Genomic DNA, 14039 nt, shown 5'->3' with positions numbered 1-14039 from the left:
AAGAAGCGTGCACATCTTTCTTGCCCGTGTGGAAACGTGTGCATGTCTGGCCGATATCGCACAAGCCCCTCCATCTTATATTTATCCGCTTTTCTTTCAAGCTTTTCTTCCCTCTTTTGGCGCTTTTTCGCCGTTGATTCGCGCTTTTCTTCTGCAACCAGCTCGAAATGTGATATTTCGTGCTGGCCGTCAATCAAAGCCCGTAGAACTGCAACAGGGGAATTCTTGCTAGTTGAGCACGCCATTGTCCATCCGACCGAAATAGACTAGAAACGAGTCGACTTTGACCAAAACGAGCCAATAACAAAAAGACGATCAATATCGACGGTCATCGTGACTCGAATATCCACATAAACATATCTGCTGATGTTGCCCCGCTTTAGACAGTTTAAATCGGTGGGCAATATCTTTCCGAATATAATGCCGCACAACGATGACTGGCGTATTGATTATTCGAGTCGTGTTTGCCCTCTATACTCTTACCAAACTCCTTTCCATTTTTTTCGCTCTACCCGCCGTCTTCGCATTTCTGTCCGCTCTAATGCTCTTTGGCTGTCTATCGTGACCGAAGAAAATGATGGGGCTGAATGACGCGCGAATAAAGAATTTGTTCGCGCGGGACGACGTGAGTTGGTGGAGCCGATCGAAATCACCTGTCAGCCCTCGTCTCTTTCTCGTTCGCTCATCGCTCATCCGATTTATGGCGCTTCGTTTGGCGTTGCCAAGTCGTTCCACATTGATATCGCCATCCATTTGGCATTCGTTCTTCTTACAGGGAAACTATCAATGTAGGCTGCTCTATATGTAACGATGGCTCCTCTTTATGTTACATTGTGCTGTTATCGCCCACTTTCAGCACACGCTCGGCAGCCGCAATTAAACTAGTCGCATCGATGACGCTGCCGAGCTCAACCTGATTCATCATCGATTCCTTGAAAGTCAAGTCAAATATTTGGTTGTTCCATCCGATGTTTGCGATAGAAATTACGCGTATCGGATAGGGCAATCGCTTTACGAGGAAAAATTGTTGAGAGAACTGGCCAAAAGGGTCAAATGGATCGTTTTGTTTTCACTAGTGCCTTCTATTCCGGTACTCTGTCCATTTTATTTGGGTTTTTTTTTTTTTTCATCTTTAGGAAATGATGTTTCGCTTGGCCGGTGCATGTACGTACATGGTGCCGTGTTTAAACATCCGCATCAGAGCGGCAGACGGCCACACGCGGAAAGAGAGGGAGGAGCGAAAGAGACGGATGGACATGGAAAAGAGGAAAAACAGAAAAGGAAGCATAGAGCGCATTCTTGTTAGTTGAATTAAAGGCGAACGAGCGAAAGTCGGATGCAGTCGACGCGGCCAAAAGAACGCACGAAAGCACGAAAGCACGAAAGAACGAAAGCAAAGAAAGCAAAGAAAATATAGAAAACGAGGGTAGGAATCAAGTGAGCATATATAGACATTAGACAACACTGGGCTGTGTGAAGGGTCTTGCATTTCGCTACTCGGTAAATTCTCATCTGCTGCAGCCCGGCCAACGTATAGACAAAACGGATTACTTGGCCGGTTGAAGAGCAAAAGCGGCAAAAGGGCCGACTATATTTAAGGAATGGCGGGCCGCACGGGCAATTGCTGGTCGATTGGATTCGCTGAGAAGCGCAAGAGGCAGATCCGCTCCTGTTCCATGTCTGCTGATGCCAAACAAAAAAGAAAAAAGACCCGCCAGAGAGAGAGCGAGCAAACGAAAGTCGTATCCTCTTAAAGTACGTTCTGGTCTTTTCGAAAAAAGAATAGAGAAACAGGGCGTGAGGTTAGGGAGGGAAAAGGATATAGATCCGATCGACCGATATAGGCCATAATATAGACTGCGATCGGGACAAAACACTTGACGCCAAAGTGGACCGACTTGGCTCCGGCGCCCTAACATCTTGCCAACAACAAAGTGGCGAGCATTTTTTTCTTTTTCGTTTCTTCTTTCCTCCCCCTCGCAAAAAGGACGGAAATGATGGACGAGATATTCAAATGAAGACTTGACCGCCTCGCGTTATCGCGTTATCGCGTTATCGCGAGACGAATATGCGGCCATTAACATTAAGAACAACTGAGCGCACTGGCAAACTCGAATATCTTTCGGGTTCAGTGCGTCAGTGCGTCAGTGCGCGTCACGTGATTGAGTTTAGGTGCGTAGCCTTACCGAGATCATCGATGTGTGTGGCCAGTCGCAGAGTGACGGTAACCATCAAAATGGAGAGGACGAGGAGAAAGGCGCCGACGGTGGCGATGATGGAAATGGTTCGGCGACGTCGCCGACCTTCTGGCGAGTTGTCGTCTTCATCCTCGGGTTCGGGCACCAGTTGGCCGCCTCCTTCTTTGCTCGTCGGCGACAATAGGAAAATGGCAGAAGCTTTGGAGGACGACGCCCGACGACGCTGTTCGCGGTGGAAACTGACGGCGTCCGATCCCAAGGGCAGCAAAACATCGGCGTCGACTGCCGCGCTTCCCAGTCGCTGGTTGGACGGCCGTCGTCCAGTAGACGTCATCGATTCGTTGGTCATCACTTTCAAATAGGCCGAATCGGTCAGCGACGAATTGCGACGCGACGACGAAGTGCTGATGGCCCCCATTCCGGCCGTCGTCATGGCTTGACTGACTACGTCGACGGAGCCTCTGCTGGAGCGCGGCCGTAGGAGATGCTGCTGGATGCCGTCCGATTCGTGTTGTTGGCTGACTACAGATCCTCGCGGAGTCGCGTTCACTCGTTTGTGATTGCTACTGCGTCCGCCGGATGTTGAAACGGTTCCTGGAATAGAATTCTTCTTGCTCGGCTGCTGCGGCTGCTGCTGTTTGTGCTGATAGCGAGCCACAGCTTGGCCAGCCAGCGACTCGGCCTGGGCCGATGCTCTGCGACGATAATGTTGCTGCGATTCGGCCTTCTTTGGCTGTTTGGTCGCTTTGAAGGGCGCAGCAGCAGCAGCAGCAGCAGCAGTCGGATGACTGTCGCTAAACGTGTCCATCATCTTCCGTTCCGAGGCCACCAACTGGGCCGAGATGTTGGTGTAGGCGATTCGCAGATCCTCGTGACTGTAGCGTCTAGTGGCTGTCGTATTGTTGGCCGACGGCGGCTGGATGTCAACCACGTCGACCGTCAAAGGAGACGCCGATTGTTGACGGTTGATGTCGCCTGGCTGCTGCGTTCGTTCGCCTGGTGTGACAGTGCGCTTCCGTTGATCCCATATCCGTTGGGCTTCTCTCAAAAGTTCAATGGCAGCCACGGCTTCCGGCTCGCCGGACAAATAGGCAACCAAGATCTCGGGCGGTGGCTGTTGTTGTTCGTTCAGCGACAAAACTTGAACTGTTGAACGCTGGCCGTCGTCGATCGACTGGCGACGATTGCACTCGACAAAAATGAGCGACGGTTGTTGGCTATTACCAACTTCCTCGTCCTCGTGAGCCGTTGGAAGTTGTCGGATTTGTTCGATAAATGGAGCCGACTGCGGTTCTTGTTTTTCGTGGTTCAGTATCACCTCGTTATTGCCAGCCAAACACGACGACGATGACAACGACGACGACGACGACGACGCCTCCTCTTTATGGAGACGGTTGACGTCATCGTCCGTCAGCTTTGCGTCGTTGGCCGTCACTTGCGCATCGTTTACCACCGAGCCTTCCATCGTTGACTAAGTGTAATCTGTGCGTGTGTTTTTGTTGTTGTTTTTTCTTTTGTTGTTTTGTTTTGGTATGACGCGTCTTTTTCCTGTTCGTCTCGGTGCAGACAATCAATCAATGGCCGCAGCAGCGGAACGAGAAAACAACGAAATGGAACACTGCAGCCGCTAACAATTCGACATGCATATCTTTCGGGGTGTCGAAGCCAGAAGGTAATCAAATCATTCGGTGAGATCAAGAGCGATGCCGCAATATCCTCCCCTCTGAATTGTTGTTCACTAAATGAAGCGACACGGAACACGAGCAGCTGATGATGATGACGCAGGAAAAAACCAATTAAGGACAAGAGTTGAGAGCAGCGCAGGGGTCAACCGTCTAACAATGCGGCGGCTGAGACTGGACACCCCACTACTGTCCTGTAGTTCCAACACGATGATGTTGTTTCGTCTGCACGGTGCTCCTCGACACGGTGCCGGTCGGCGCAGCGGTCGAGACTTCAAACTGAAGACCACCGTCTCAGAGGCGCGACTGCCATAGTCGGTTGTAGAACCAAATATAGTAGACGACGACGACGACGACGCCCGATGGGGAGAAACTTGGGGAGGGGATATACGGATAAAGCGGAGAAAAGAGCGAAACAGAAGAAGAGAAAGAAGAAGACTAAACGAAGAAGAAGAAGAAGAAGAAGAAGGGAGAAAAAAACGTTTTCTGGCAGCCAGTCGGTGCCAATTGTAGTGGACTGCGTATACATCGGCAGCCACTACATACACATACACCGCACAAGACGATGCATACACACACACACACACACAGCGCGCACTTATTCGGGGTAAGAGCTGGGGCGCAGTCCATCACACCCACATGGCCTTCTATCTCTTTATGCATGTCTATGCCACACACACATGGAGTGAAAGCGGACGGGAATTCAGACACGGCTCTTTTCTTCCCGTTTCTATTGAAGGAGAATTGAAGGAGTCAGATAGGAGACGGAGTTTATCTTGCAAGCTGAAAGGGCCAATACACGACGCTGATGGACCGAAAAGATTCCAAAGGCAAAACAGGCAGACGGTCAGCCAAAGATTTATACGAACGGACAGAGTGACAGTGACGGATCGCTTCGTATTGAAGCATCGCTCATGTCTATAGGCTCTGTATATAGGCTCTGTATATAGGTCTGTATATAGGCTGCACAAAAAGAAAACGAGGTAAAGTCAATCTACCAGCCTTTTATTTCTCTCTTTTTTTGTTGTTGGAAGGGGTCTGTTTTCATTCTCTGGCAAGGGCAAGCATCGCAATGGACCATCTAAGAAAAACCTAATAATGTTTGCGTCCCTCTATATGAGTTAATGCAGCATTTTCTATATCGGACATAAAGACCTATATGTACAGATCCAATCTAGTATAGGCCATAGGCATTAAGAGCAAGAAGGGGCAGTTGGGCCGTACGTACAAACGCGCGCATGAGCTTAGCGCAGGGTGTATACGTGTCACGGCCATGTCCCGAAACGAATAGCTCGGCAGGATGCATGACATGCAGCAATTCTGCGGTGAATACAAATTGCCTCATGTGCGTGAATAATTTTTGCGTTTCGCAGTCTGCGCGGGGTTGTTTTATAGGCGGCCGAAAGGAAGGCGATTCGTTTGGCGTTGGTCGACAGTCGCTTGGTGCATGTTTATAATCGAGTGTCGATCATACACGTCCTAAACATTGAATGCAAAGACACGCGAAATATTGCGTCACAATTCGCCTAGGAGGCACGCGAGGCTGCCGACGCGACATTTATGGCACGCAAACGGAAAATGTGGATACACACAAGCGCCAATATCTCCATGTTTGTTGTAACAGCAACGTCGCGACTGCCATCATTGATATTCGTCTTCCTTCCGGTCCTGCCCTGCGCTGCATAATGCAATACAACAACAACATCCTTATGCGTGTCTACATGTATACTTTCACTTCATCTGTCGTTCCTTCATTTGATCTTTATTCCCGCGTACAGCGCAGCTCAACAACAACATCTTTATGCCCGTTTGGTATAAAGAATTTTATGGGCAAGCCCATGTACGATACGAGAGTTGTTGTTTGACGATTCCTCTACATCTACTCACTGATGTTTGGCTTTCCGATGTGTCTACGTTCAGAAACCAGCCGCCACATCCTGAACAAACTACGCCATTTTATTGTGTCATATAACCCATTGTGTTTGCGTCCCGTCTGACACAACATAACACGAAGGCGCCTCGTCAAGACAATATGGGGAAAGAATATCATTCGATGCCGAGTGATGGCGCGCCTGATGCTACCAGTTTGAACAACAAATGCACAACATCATGTAAATCCCCAAACTATTCGATGTGCAAAGTGTACACGTGTTCGTTGCGTCACCTATTGTCCAACGATCATTTGTGTTATTGCGATATTGACAACAGGTTGAAACGTGACCAGGACGAAGCTCAGCATCGACGCAGCGCTCGTCAACGAGAAATGTGATGGCTGTGCCGAGCGAAAATGCGATCGACTTCTAGCAGCATAGATCGGACATTTTGTCGGTTCGTTGCTCGTTTAGGTCACTGTTTCTGCTACGTATTGGGGCAAAGTTTTACAAATCTTGTGGTGAAAGAACCACCTCGATGGAGGCGATAGACGAGACAAAAAGGACACAAGAAAAAGAGAGTGGAAAAGAACCGCGGCTTATATAACTGTGTAACCTTTCAGTACAAAAGAAGGAACAATGTCTCAATAACGAAACATTGTTCAAGTGCTTATTAGACTTTTTGATTAAAAACGAACGGATGTGTCGTGCATAGTATTGGGCAACATGTGACGCAGCTGAGAATGTGTAAAATGCAAACTGCTGAATCCATAATGGAACCTTATTTGTTTCCTTTCGGCCAATAACCGAATAAAGGACAAGTCGAGAGGAGACGCGCAGAGAGAAAAGAAAAGATATGACGTTCTTATGCATATTGATTTTTTTGTTCGGCCGAACAAAGAAGAGACGAACCGAGGCGAACCGAGACGAAAAACACAAAGAAAAATAGGAGCCATTCCATTTCCACTCATCGAGGTCTATTAGCTTGAAACGTTTTGTTTACCGGCAGCCTAAACGATTTCATGTATACAACACAAAATGAAACGATTGATCGACAAATTCAATAAGAATCCATCAAGTCTTGCATATATTGCCTATGCAAACATTAATTTCAGTCCTTTAACCAAGACAGTCTGTGAGATGCATTTGGCCAATAAGTATTTAATATACTTTTTCTTTCCCAACGACGTATGGCCAGAAGGCGTGCCGTCGCTAAAATTTTCAAAGTCAATCCTTATTATACGAAATTTGATTTGAGCTTGTAAGAAAACTGAGAGTAGCATATGCTGACCAGTAGATTCAATGTGTGGATCAATGGATATCAACAAGCATAGTCCACTATGTCTTGTTGTAGCACATTAGTTTCAACGAAATAAATCAAGCCGCACTATCTGAGAGGATATAGCATAGACAGAGTATAGAAGCTAAAGGACATCGTAAGTAACAAGACTAGCTTGAGAATCCGCCATATATTATACTTACAGTGTATAGTACATCTACGTGAAAGGTATCCAAGCAACGCACAATAAGTGAATCTATTAGGGCGAATGAAATCATGTCGATGAAATCCTGTTTCAGGCAATACCAAACTGGTATACTGGGACCTAATATATAGGCTACCTACAGCACTACCGCGTATATCTATACAGCGTAGATTTGATTAGATGGAGTATACATGCCAAAGGAAAAACACAGGCACGACCGTAATCAATAGGTCGGTATACGACCTATAGACGCGTACATCATAACAAAGAAAAATAATAACGCAACTTTGTTATTCTAGGGCCAATGGACAACGTCGTCATGTATCAGTCATTCCGACCAACTGTTGGCACAGCTGAACCAATGAGTTGAAGCAGTTTGTCATTTTTATGCCCGTCTTTGTGGATATTTCCAGAAACACATGAACAATTACGTCTGATGGGTTACCCTGAAGCGTTAACTACATGTGACGTCAGAAGGTAACTCGAATTCTTTGACGTGGCCTTGTTTCTGTTTCAATGGCAACGTGGGTCGCTTACCAGCTTGTTAAATAATCCGTCATCATTTTCCTTTCTAATTTTTCCTTTTGCTTGGGGTCATTTTGTTTTCGTTCCCTCACCTTTCTTTCTTGTTTAACGCCCCCCTTTCCGTTTCAAGTTTGCTCGTTTAGTTGGTGAATATCTGCCGACAGGCCGACACACAATTGTGCGCGCAGCAAGAAGCCAAGTGGAACAATTTCGTTACATCACCGCGATGGTTTACATTGACGTAACTTTAACTGTTTCAAGATGTTCTTCCCAGAAATCCAGACAACAATATCCAGGTAATTACAGTTTTTTGGTTTACTATTTTGCCTTTGTCTCTCGTTTGTCGGCCAAACATTTTTTTGTTCTTTTTTACATTTGTGTTGATTTCAGCAATGGTTGGTGTAACACCGTGTGGCAATTTGCAGGCCATAAACAAAAGGTGAGCGGCGGTGGCGCCAGTGCGAGACTTTGGCGGCTTAAATGGAGATGAATCGTGCTATTGTGTAAGTGACTATTGCGAATTTCTTCACGTCTGTGCCAACATTTAAGTTGAATTTTTAAAATGTTGCAACGAGCTCATCAACAGATTTTAGCACGACGATTGGTCACATATATTGATTGAACGTAGGCTTTTTTAGTTGAAGGGAGAAATGCAAATCAAAGAAGCAAATCGATACACCAGCGTGAATTTCAAGGTAAAAGAACAGTGACGTTATGCATTTGGAGAGCTCCTTTCCTACCTCACAAAAAAGAAAAAGAATTCCACAATTTATCCGTGGTTATGCGGCAGCGAAGTTTCACGTTCTATTCACGCCATGAACAAGATGACGCTTGTTATTTTATTGATGTATTCAAATGTGTATGGGCGTTGGCCAAATCGTGGTTTTGGTGTCATATTCTCGATGGCAATATTAACCCAGCTGATATTTATGCGTGAGACTTGGCATGCTAAATAGCTTTAGCCTTTGAACTCGGAAGAGTTGGTTGCTGCAGCCATCAGACAAAGAGATCACCTTTTCCGTTCTACATCTACTGTAGGAAAAGAAAGAATTGGCTCTGTCCTGTGATGGCTCGCGTTCGAATGCGTTTAGGTCATTTGTATATCGATTCTATTACAAGTCTGTAATTCAGCTATTCGCTTGATGGCCCTATTGTCAAATGAATTTTACCATGTTTTTTCGGCTTCAATTCCGAATAGACCTTCGTCCTTTCATGCCCACCCAAACCCTGTCGTTTTTTTGTGAGTGTGTCCAACTTGGGTTCGCTTTTGAGCTCGCTCCAAACTGGCAAGCGTCCAGTGAATGAGTGATGCTTCTCTTTTGGACTCTAAATCAATTGAGAAAATGACTGAAAGCATCGTGTTTTTTCATCTTTGCTTTTTTCGTGCTCTTTTCCTCGCTCGTTCGTATCAAGGAGAAACGGGGGATATCCGTTTCTACATCACCTTCGGTCGAACCTCTAGACTTAACTATACTTGCGCCATGATCATATAGAGTATAAAGTTGGCGCTGATTTGCAGATGATTCACTTGATGGGTCTCTCAAAGACAATGCAGCAAAACGTGACTGAAAATAGGGTGTCATTTCAGTCCCTTTTCCTTATCAAAACGCAAGTGTCTACTGTGCTCGATGTAGGGGATCCTTGTAGAAATGGATTTTCAATACCAGTCGATGAGTGGAGCAACCCTACTTCTCTGCCAACCCCTAGATTCTTCCCTTTGAACCCGTTTGCGACCGCTCGATTTTTCACGAAAACGCCTGTCCTAGACGTCTATCTAATTCTTTCTCTTTTCATTTTTTCATAAATCCAAATTCCGCAACATGTTTTTGCTATGGTAATGTAAATGAATTATTTTGAAGTGATGTGGTACTTACTGCCATTGCCTGCGTTGGAGCTCATTTTAAGTCCGATGCCAACCATCAAGACGGCCAAGACGAACAGAGTAGCCCCGACAATCCCAAAAATGAACGTCAGCCGCCTCTTGCGTTCGTCGTCTTCCTCCGATTCGGCCCCTCCTTCTTCTTCGTAACTGTTGCAAATTGAATTCATTAGCAGTTAATCTACAAGTGACTTGGAGAATGATTTTTCAGCCCGGAATGAATTCGATAGACATATGAAACACTCGACTTTCTCAGGAAGAAAATGGCACAGGACCAATAACTACCTGCCCTTGCGACAAAGATTTGCAACTATGTGGGAATTGTTTGATATTCTCTGCAACTGCGAGCAGAGGCTGGACGTGCAACAACTTTTTATGAATTCGCCATGCACACCATTGGTGGATTTTCCCCCACAGGCCCAATGGGGATCATGTCATTGACGATCTATGACGTATCTTTTGTTCCTGATACGGACTACAACTTGGTTGAGCTGCTAGCCGAAAGCCAAGTCATAGGCTGTTCGTTATACGCTTCATCGAATTTTGTCATAATGCATCATTTGCCATTCGCAACAAACGGAAAAAGAAAAAGAGAAAGAAATTGCAGTTATGTCACACGGTATTATCATCTTTTTTTTCTTCCACCCGTAGCCAATGTATCTGACCATCCATTCCTCGCTTCCGACGATTAGCTAGTTATAGTACCGGACATGACAAATAATGTCGAATGGTACATCATATCGTGATGGAAGGACATGCCAAAAGTTCTGGATGAATGAATTAATGGATTTGTCCTGTATCCTGGTTTGGGATCTCAATACCCAGTTCGATCAAGTCTTTATCCAATTTTGCTGCAAGGCTTGGATTCGGCAACTGTCGTTAAGATGATGTCAACATTATTATGGCTACGACCGCGGTTCGTAAAACGTTGGGACAACCATTTCATTTTCGTTATATCCCCTTGTACAGTATATTCTTTAGTTGAAGAAAGTTGTTAATAATTATAAACTATTACAGACAGCCTTACTGTTTGGAGAGAGTAACAGTGGCTGCCAACGGGTTGCCTGTTTTCTTCTTTTGCCGTTGCTCATTGATTTCCGACTGCGATCGGTGTCCAGATGAGCGCCTTCGTCCCTGCTCTAGCAGCTTATTCCTCAGTTGAACTCTGGCGGAAATGTCGCCAATTTCAGCAGTTGAGGCGCTCCTGTTGGCCGCATTTTTCTTCCGATTTGGCTTTTGCTGCGAAGATGACGAAGAGCGGCGCATTACCGATCCGGCCGATGTAACAGACGCTGTCGTCGATCTTGTCGAGAGACGCTTGCCTCCCGCGCCGCTGGTGGCTGTAGACGAAACGCCACCGTTGATGGACGACTGTCGACGTCGTGGGTGTTGGTGTCCCGTCGTCGTCGTCACAGGATCAACAGAAGCTGCTGCTGCAACAACAACATCAACAACAACGTTCGTGTCGATCTCGGCCACAGCCTTGTCCTCTGCCACTGTTACAGTCGTTTGAGCATCTTCGATCGGTTCCATTGTATTCAACTGACAATTTCACACAGACGCACACACACAGACGCACACAAATCGTGTGGTAACGCACAAATGTCAAAGCCCCAATGCAATGGAAAAAATTGGGCCAAATAAGCAGCAAAAACCAAATAGGTCAGAAGCTGTTCAAGTCTGGAGGATTACTACTGCGGTGGTGGTGGCGGGAGAACTGACTGACTAGTGCGCTGCTAAAGCTCGTTCATCCCAATATCAGCACGTTGCATCGGCACGCAGAACGTATGGCATTGGAAAAGCGCGGCTTGCAGCCACGTTTCTACCTTGTTCCAAACAAGACCTGGACGCCAGCCGAATTCGTGGCTCAATCTTCGTACCTTATTCCTTGTCGTTTTCTTATCGAGCCTCTAGCCTCATAGTTTATCTCTTATACGCGCACATAGTTTATCTCTTATACACCCAGCCCGAGACAGAGAGCTGCTGTTTATCCAAAGAGCAAAGAGAACTGTAATGGGGGACGAAAACAATAGGTCGACGATTTCGTGCCATCTGTGCGGGGTCTTGTGAAGGAATTCTAATGGCTCGTCCTAATAACACACAGGTACGCCATGCGGCTGGCTGTATAGTAGGCGCATCAATATGCGCAGTCTTGCTTGCGAATGCAAAAAATTCAGCCAAGAAGAAGTGAAATGGCGAAAGGCTGGTGATGCATCTGTGCTACTGCCATAACAGAAAGAAGGACACAAAAGGCCGGAGAAGAAGAACGGGACGAGTCACAACAAGTCTGGCATCACTCGTTTGAATGTTTATGGGCCAGCAAGAGCATCACGCAGCGCGCAGCAGGGCAGTTGAAAAACTATAGACGTAGACAGGACTGAAACAGGAGCGCTCGCAGCAGCAAAGGCCATACAAACAAAGTCTTCTTCTTCGGAAGAAGACAAAAAAAAAACTTCAATAAGCCGAAGCTGCTGTAAGAGCGAAACAATATACCGATTCCCTTTTTGTTTCTAGTATAGAACCAACGGCGTTTATTTATCTGAAGGTATATACATATACACAGCCAACCGTGTCCAATTATATGTATGTACACAACTATAGAAAGACGAAGCAAAGCTGCAATTCTTTTGACTGGAGGTGCGCGATTTTTCTACATGCATATTTGTATATAGACTACTAGCAGATTGGTGGGGCTTCGAGGAGAACAGCAACTAGCAGGATTCAAGTAAATTGGCCCCACCAGTCGACGATCATCTTCTGGCCCAACCTGCGGATCGCATTGGAGACTGCTACCGGGTTTAATAGCTTCAGAATTCACTCTTCTATTTATATCAAGACGCGTGATGAATCCTAGAGTTCGTTGATTTTGATAGTGTCCATCTCTCTTCACATAGGGCTCCTCTACGCTCTTCACGATATGCTGCCAGCCAAAACAGACGGCGATGATGACGCACCATACAAGACGTCCGCTATTGTTCGTGATGCTCGAAAAGTAGTGACAGAGTACTCGGCATCAGATGACTAATGAATGTTGTAATTGCCAACAAAACACGTCAAGCATCTGCGTCAGCTGACATCGAGAGTCTTTTTCTGTATTACGACGTGCAGTGAACTATTTGTTGGTGTTCAAGTTCTCGTGTATCCGAAAGGACACAATTGCTTTGGGGCGAATTGTTTACTGATACCCTTTATTTTGGCTCACTTTTGCTCTCACTTGACAGAGACTAACACATCTAGCGGTAGAACAGGATGAGGAAATTCTACGAGTAAACTCTGAAATTGCTTTGCTAAAACATCGGCAATACAAAACATCGGTAATACAAAAACATCGGTAATACAAAAACATCGAAAGCCAATGGAAACCACGACCATCACCAAAAGATGTTGCATTTGCCAACGGATGTGTTCAGCCCGTTGTCCAGCAGGCGGTCTCCGCTGGAGTTGATCCAATTTTCGTTCAACACCCTGCACGAAGGCATAATCGAGCACAACATGACACGGTAAGAACGATTCAATTAGCACGGCATTCATCCACGCGTCGCTGCGTTTTTTTTTAAATGTAATCTAATTAGGCCTTGACAAGTGTGAATCGACAGACATGCAATCACAATTTGTATTCGCGAGAAGAAGAATTACAACAGCAAAGTAATCGATTGGAGAAAAACGAGATAAAAACGCTTCATTCGGATGCTGGTTTCTGTGGACTGTTGGTGACACGCTTAGGCAAAGAATCTGTTGTTGAACGGGTAGGCGTGCGGGTAGAATCCAGGGTAGAACGGATGAGTGAATCGGGCGCCAGTGTAGGGGACAACGGTGCGTTTGAATACGGCGTTATCGGGCTGTCCGTCTTGGTTCAAATCGACGCTGCTGTACACGAAATCGTTGAGAAATTCCGATGGTTTGTGGGGAAGAACAGTCACTTGGCGCTTAGTGCGAGTGCTCTTGGCGGCAACGGAAGCGGTGGCCTGGACGAACGGGTAGGTGAAGGGAGCGCCGTAAGGATATGCAGGGTATCCAGTGCGAGAAGCCAAATCCGCGTAAGGGTAGTAGCTGCTGGGCAGGAATGCGGGAGCAGCGGAGTAGACTGGGACGTCAGGTTGGCCGTCCTTGTTCAAATCGACGCTCTTCGAGTACAAGTCATTCACAAACTGGGGATTGTACGGCGACCATTGGCTGTACGGGGCGTACTGGGCCGAGGCGCAGGCCAAGAAGACGCTCAAAATCTTTTCATTGTAAATAATGCAGTATTTTAGCTTTGAGCACAATTTAAAAGAGAAAACCAACAAAAAAATACTCACCAAGAATTTCATGTTGAATGTTTGCAATCGACAGAAGATGCGGGGAACAAGTGCCCAGATTGAGATTCCGGTCCTCATTTTATATCGTTCGAATTAGGCCAG

The 14039-nt window shown here is 46.2% G+C and overlaps 1 protein-coding gene, 1 long non-coding RNA gene and 1 other non-coding gene across 4 annotated transcripts in view; 1 reads left to right on the top strand and 2 right to left on the bottom strand.

The window, feature by feature from the left end:
- LOC116916474 overlaps nucleotides 1–3768 on the bottom strand; it is an 18747-nt gene extending 14979 nt beyond the window's left edge. The window contains exons 1-2 of one of the 2 annotated variants that reach the window (XM_032921726.2): nucleotides 3000–3768; nucleotides 2187–2966 (exon numbers count right to left, since the gene is read on the bottom strand). In XM_032921726.2, the coding sequence (XP_032777617.2) occupies nucleotides 2187–2966; nucleotides 3000–3663 (1444 nt within the window). In that variant the 5' untranslated portion in view covers nucleotides 3664–3768. Of the gene's footprint in view, nucleotides 1–2186 lie in introns of both variants that reach the window. The other variant, XM_032921725.2, reaches the window with a different exon arrangement.
- Nucleotides 1–13297, top strand: part of LOC123469655 — a 23569-nt gene extending 10272 nt beyond the window's left edge. The window contains exons 4-9 of the long non-coding RNA XR_006642936.1: nucleotides 3765–7465; nucleotides 7535–7712; nucleotides 7891–8056; nucleotides 8151–8263; nucleotides 12312–13139; nucleotides 13212–13297. This is a non-coding gene — a long non-coding RNA (uncharacterized LOC123469655). The remainder of the gene's footprint in view (nucleotides 1–3764; nucleotides 7466–7534; nucleotides 7713–7890; nucleotides 8057–8150; nucleotides 8264–12311; nucleotides 13140–13211) is intronic.
- LOC116916479 lies at nucleotides 13239–14039 on the bottom strand. The gene is made up of 2 exons (XR_006642935.1): nucleotides 13938–14039; nucleotides 13239–13862 (listed from the first exon to the last, which is right to left on the bottom strand). It is a non-coding gene; the product is annotated as an uncharacterized LOC116916479 (transcript).

The sequence above is a fragment of the Daphnia magna genome, linkage group LG2 (assembly GCF_020631705.1).
Source record: "Daphnia magna isolate NIES linkage group LG2, ASM2063170v1.1, whole genome shotgun sequence".
Classification (NCBI taxonomy): domain Eukaryota; kingdom Metazoa; phylum Arthropoda; class Branchiopoda; order Diplostraca; family Daphniidae; genus Daphnia; species Daphnia magna.
Note: the sequence above shows the minus strand (reverse complement) of the source record. Positions and strands in the feature narration are given on the sequence as shown.